The sequence below is a fragment of the Theobroma umbraticum genome, unplaced genomic scaffold (genome assembly GCF_002168275.2).
Source record: "Theobroma umbraticum cultivar Fairchild unplaced genomic scaffold, ASM216827v3 scaffold_2666.0, whole genome shotgun sequence".
NCBI lineage: Eukaryota > Viridiplantae > Streptophyta > Magnoliopsida > Malvales > Malvaceae > Theobroma > Theobroma umbraticum.
Window position 1 is genome coordinate 3,726 of NW_018397559.1, and position 3,708 is coordinate 7,433.

The 3,708-nt window shown below is 34.4% G+C and overlaps 2 protein-coding genes across 2 annotated transcripts; one reads left to right on the forward strand and one right to left on the reverse strand.

The window, feature by feature from the left end:
- Nucleotides 1–4: 4 nt before the first annotated feature.
- Nucleotides 5–891, reverse strand: LOC149526188 (pentatricopeptide repeat-containing protein At5g14770, mitochondrial-like; the record flags this gene model as incomplete). The annotated part of the gene is made up of 1 exon (XM_089785725.1): nucleotides 5–891. A coding segment is annotated over exon 1 (768 nt), but the record flags the coding sequence as incomplete, so codon positions are not given.
- A 566-nt stretch (nucleotides 892–1,457) lies between these two features.
- Nucleotides 1,458–3,641, forward strand: LOC110428846 (Ribosomal protein S5 family protein). The gene is made up of 2 exons (XM_021444770.2): nucleotides 1,458–2,117; nucleotides 2,815–3,641. Exons 1-2 carry the CDS (start codon nucleotides 1,610–1,612, stop codon nucleotides 3,405–3,407), a joined length of 1,101 nt encoding a protein of 366 aa, XP_021300445.1. The 5' UTR covers nucleotides 1,458–1,609; the 3' UTR covers nucleotides 3,408–3,641.
- Nucleotides 3,642–3,708: the final 67 nt, after the last annotated feature.

Sequence of the window (3,708 nt, forward strand, 5' to 3'; positions counted from 1 at the left end):
TTAATTGGACTGCATAATTCATATCTCCACTCTTACAATACCCATCAATCAATATGTTAAACCCTACAACATCCTTAAAAATCCCACCATTCACCAAATTATCCATAACCCACTCTCCATATTTAACCAACCCAATTCTACAAAATCCCTTAACAACTATGTTACATGAAAAAGTACCAAAATTTATACCTTTTTTTACCATTTCAGACAAAAGGCCGAAACCTTGATAAGCCAAACCTTGCTCACAAAAACCCCAAATCAAAGTATTATAAGTAACAATATCAACATTGTCGTTGTTACCAACATTTCTAAGCAATTCCAAGGCAAAGCTCAAATTACCAACTTTGGCTAAAGAATGAACCAAAACATTTATTGTGAAAACATTAGGCAAAACCCCACAAGCTATCATCTCAGAGTAAAGTAGCATTACCTCAGAAACCAAGCCAGAGGCATTGAAACTGTAAATAAGGTGATTCCACAGGGGCAAAACGGGAATGACACCATGTTTCCTCATGTTAAAAAATGTGTCCTTGGCTTGGGAAAATCTTCCACAGGTTAAGTACAAGTGGATAAGAGTGCAGAAAAGCGAGGCGTAAAGATGGGATTTCGATGAGGAGTTTGTTGGATTGGAAAGGGTGTTTAAAGAAAAGGGTGGTAGGATTTTGGAGGGTTTATGGGGAGAAGGGTGTTTGGTCGATGGGAAAGTGGAGGATCTTGACAGAAAACGGAAGGGAAAGAGAAATTTTTGATGGGAGGTGAAATATTTTATCATAACTAACTTGTGGGTTTATATTTTAAGGAAAAAAATTGGGTTTTTGCACCAGAGCTGTCAAAGTAGTTTCCTAGGATTTTGGAACTGAAACTGAGCAGACAAGAAGGAACTAAACAGAGTTTCTGCTTGTTAAGGAGTTTAGTTCAACGTAGAGTTGAACTCGAAAGAAAAGAGACAAACAAAACGCACCGTTTAGATACTATTCCAACAAGGACTCAAGCTGACCTTTACATAGTTTTTTTATTATAATTTTCAACCGACAACGATTTTTTTTATTTCATTTTATCATGAATGTCAATAAATAAAATTTTTCAAATATTCGGATTATATTGTTTTACTCTATAGGGTTCGAATAGTTGGAGCTTGAAATGGTTATGAATGAGAAATTTATTGTTCGTCATATTCTCATATTTAAATAACATTGAATATTATTTTTTGAATATTCAGTGTCTAATTTCGAAAGTTATTTGTCAGCATAGTATCCTAAATGAAATTATATATTTTATTTTCTATATTATTTTACGCCCTCCTATATCACCGTTCACCAATCATTCAAATAAAAAAAAATTGAAATAATTCAATTAAAAACCAATAAAACAAAGCTCAATAACCATGGACTGAAGCCCAAACATAATTTCTTTATAATTTATGATATTTATTTTTAAAAAAAAATTATAAAATTGTCACCGTTTCTTTAACAAACCTGCTTCAGCGTTAAAACCCTAAACCTCTGTTCAGAAAATCTCCAATTTTCTTTCCATCATTTTCTAATTTTTTTGTTGTCTTCAGTGAACTTTGATTCTTCATATCTCAGATGATAAGCCAATAACAAAAAAAATGTCAACAAGATCCCAAGCATCTTTGTGCTCTAGGTTCCTCAGCCAAACCCTTCAAAGCAGGTCCAAAGCCCTAACCTCATTTCACCGGAAAATCTCAACTTTCCCACCTTTTCCCACTAACCAAACACCAAAATCCTCACTTTCTTCGAAAGTAGCCCATTTCTCCACAGCCTCCTCCACAGAAGTTCGGGATCTTCTTGCTGAAGTAGAGCGTGAGAAGCGGAGGGAAAAAGAGGACAGGACGAGAAAAGGTTTGGATACAAAGGATATTGATGAAGAGGATCAAGAAGATTACATGGGTGTAATGCCCTTGATAGAGAAGCTTGAGAAGGAGAAATTGAAGGATACTGGGAATTTAGACATGTACGAGGAGCCTACAGATTCGGATAGCGATGAAGATGAAGATGATGAGAGGTTTGGGCCTGAGGCAGTTCAGAAGAGGATTGAGGAGTTTGAGAAGAAGCATAAAAGGCATGAGCAGTTGCTAAAGGACTTCACTGAGGCCGGTAAAAAGAAAAAAAAAAGAACTCTTCTTTTTCTTTTTGTTTTCTTTCAGTATAAGCAGCATGATGTAATATACAATACAACGTAGGTGTATTTAAGCATATTATACATGTAAAGTTTATGGCTCTAGGATCCTATTTTTGAATAGCAGAGTTGGGATTGTTTATCACGTTGCTTAGATAAAGAATGAAAATGAATATTTAAACATTATTTTCAAGGGAAAATAGGGACAATACCAACTATTTTCTTCTTTTTCAAATCTTATAAAAAAGAAGACAATTTGATCATTTGTATTGATTGCCTTGATTGATTCGGTGATTCTTTTGAAATGATAAGTTGCATGATTGACTATGCTCTCTTAAGTATTGTGAAAAAGTTAAAAAAATTGCCTGTCATGAATGAGTTGAACTGAGACCAAAGTGTTCGAGCTCATTTTTTTTTTCTTTGTAAATGAAGCCTGACTCATCTGTCAAGCTCAAAATAATATTCAAGTTTGATTTGGTAAAATTTTAAATGAACTTGGACTTGTTTGCAGTTTCATGAAGTAAATATATTTAGTGAATCTGATGAAGTCTAAAAGAAAGATACTTAAGTTTACTTAGTGATAAGGCATAACAAAACAGCATAATACATTAAAAATTTGGTATAAGTATCATTTTTTGGTCTAGCCATGACTTATTACCTGAACACACTGGACAGAGACACTTGATGAAGCTTTCAAATGTATGAATAAAATTGACAAGTTTGAGGAAAAGCATTTTCGGCTTCGCCCTGAATACAGGGTCATTGGTGAGTTGATGAATCGACTTAAGGTAGCAGAAGGCAAGGAGAAATTCATTCTTCAGCAAAAATTAAATAGGGCAATGAGGCTGATTGAATGGAAGGTAGCCTATGATCCCAACAATCCGTCCAATTATGGAGTTATTCAGCTTGAACAAGTTGGTCAATCTGATGATCTTGTGGAAAATGCTGGACAAGGAGAGGAAGAGCAAATGATACGAGGAACTGCTGCTGTAGACGATGATGATGAAGAATTTGATGACATGAAAGAGAAGGATAACATACTGCTAGAGAAGCTCAATGCTATTGACAAGAAACTTGAAGAGAAGCTGGCAGAGTTGGATCATACCTTCGGGAAGAAGGGAAAACTTCTGGAGGAGGAGATCAGAGATCTTGCTGAGGAAAGAAATGCTTTGATAGAAAAGAAAAGAAAACCTCTTTACAGAAAGGTAAGTGCCTACGTTATTGCTTCCAAAGCATCAGTTTTTTTTTTTTTTCAAATAGTAATTTAAAACTAGAGGAGGAAAAGGCTAAGCTTATGTTATTCTTCTTTTTCCTAAATACATTTCATTTATATTCATGCATCTAGTTAGCAAGCTGCTGATTGGAGTTTGTCTTTCTGATGTTTCTCTCCCTTTTATTGTTTCCTTGCAAGTATGAAATAGGTTGCATTGAAAAAATTCTAGGAAATTTCTTAAGCTGAAGTTTTAGTTTTCTTCATATTCTCTGATGATATATATGAGTGCGCAAGTTCATTATTTATTCAGGTGTTGAATAGAAAAAATAATGTTGACATCATGTTAAAAATATGAG

Coding starts and splice junctions, on each gene's coding strand:
- LOC110428846 (XM_021444770.2), top strand. CDS start 1,610: ATGTCAACAAGATCCCAAGCATCTTTGTGCTCTAGGTTCCTCAGCCAA. Junction 2,118..2,814: donor AAAGGACTTCACTGAGGCCG/GTAAAAAGAAAA, acceptor CACACTGGACAG/AGACACTTGATGAAGCTTTC.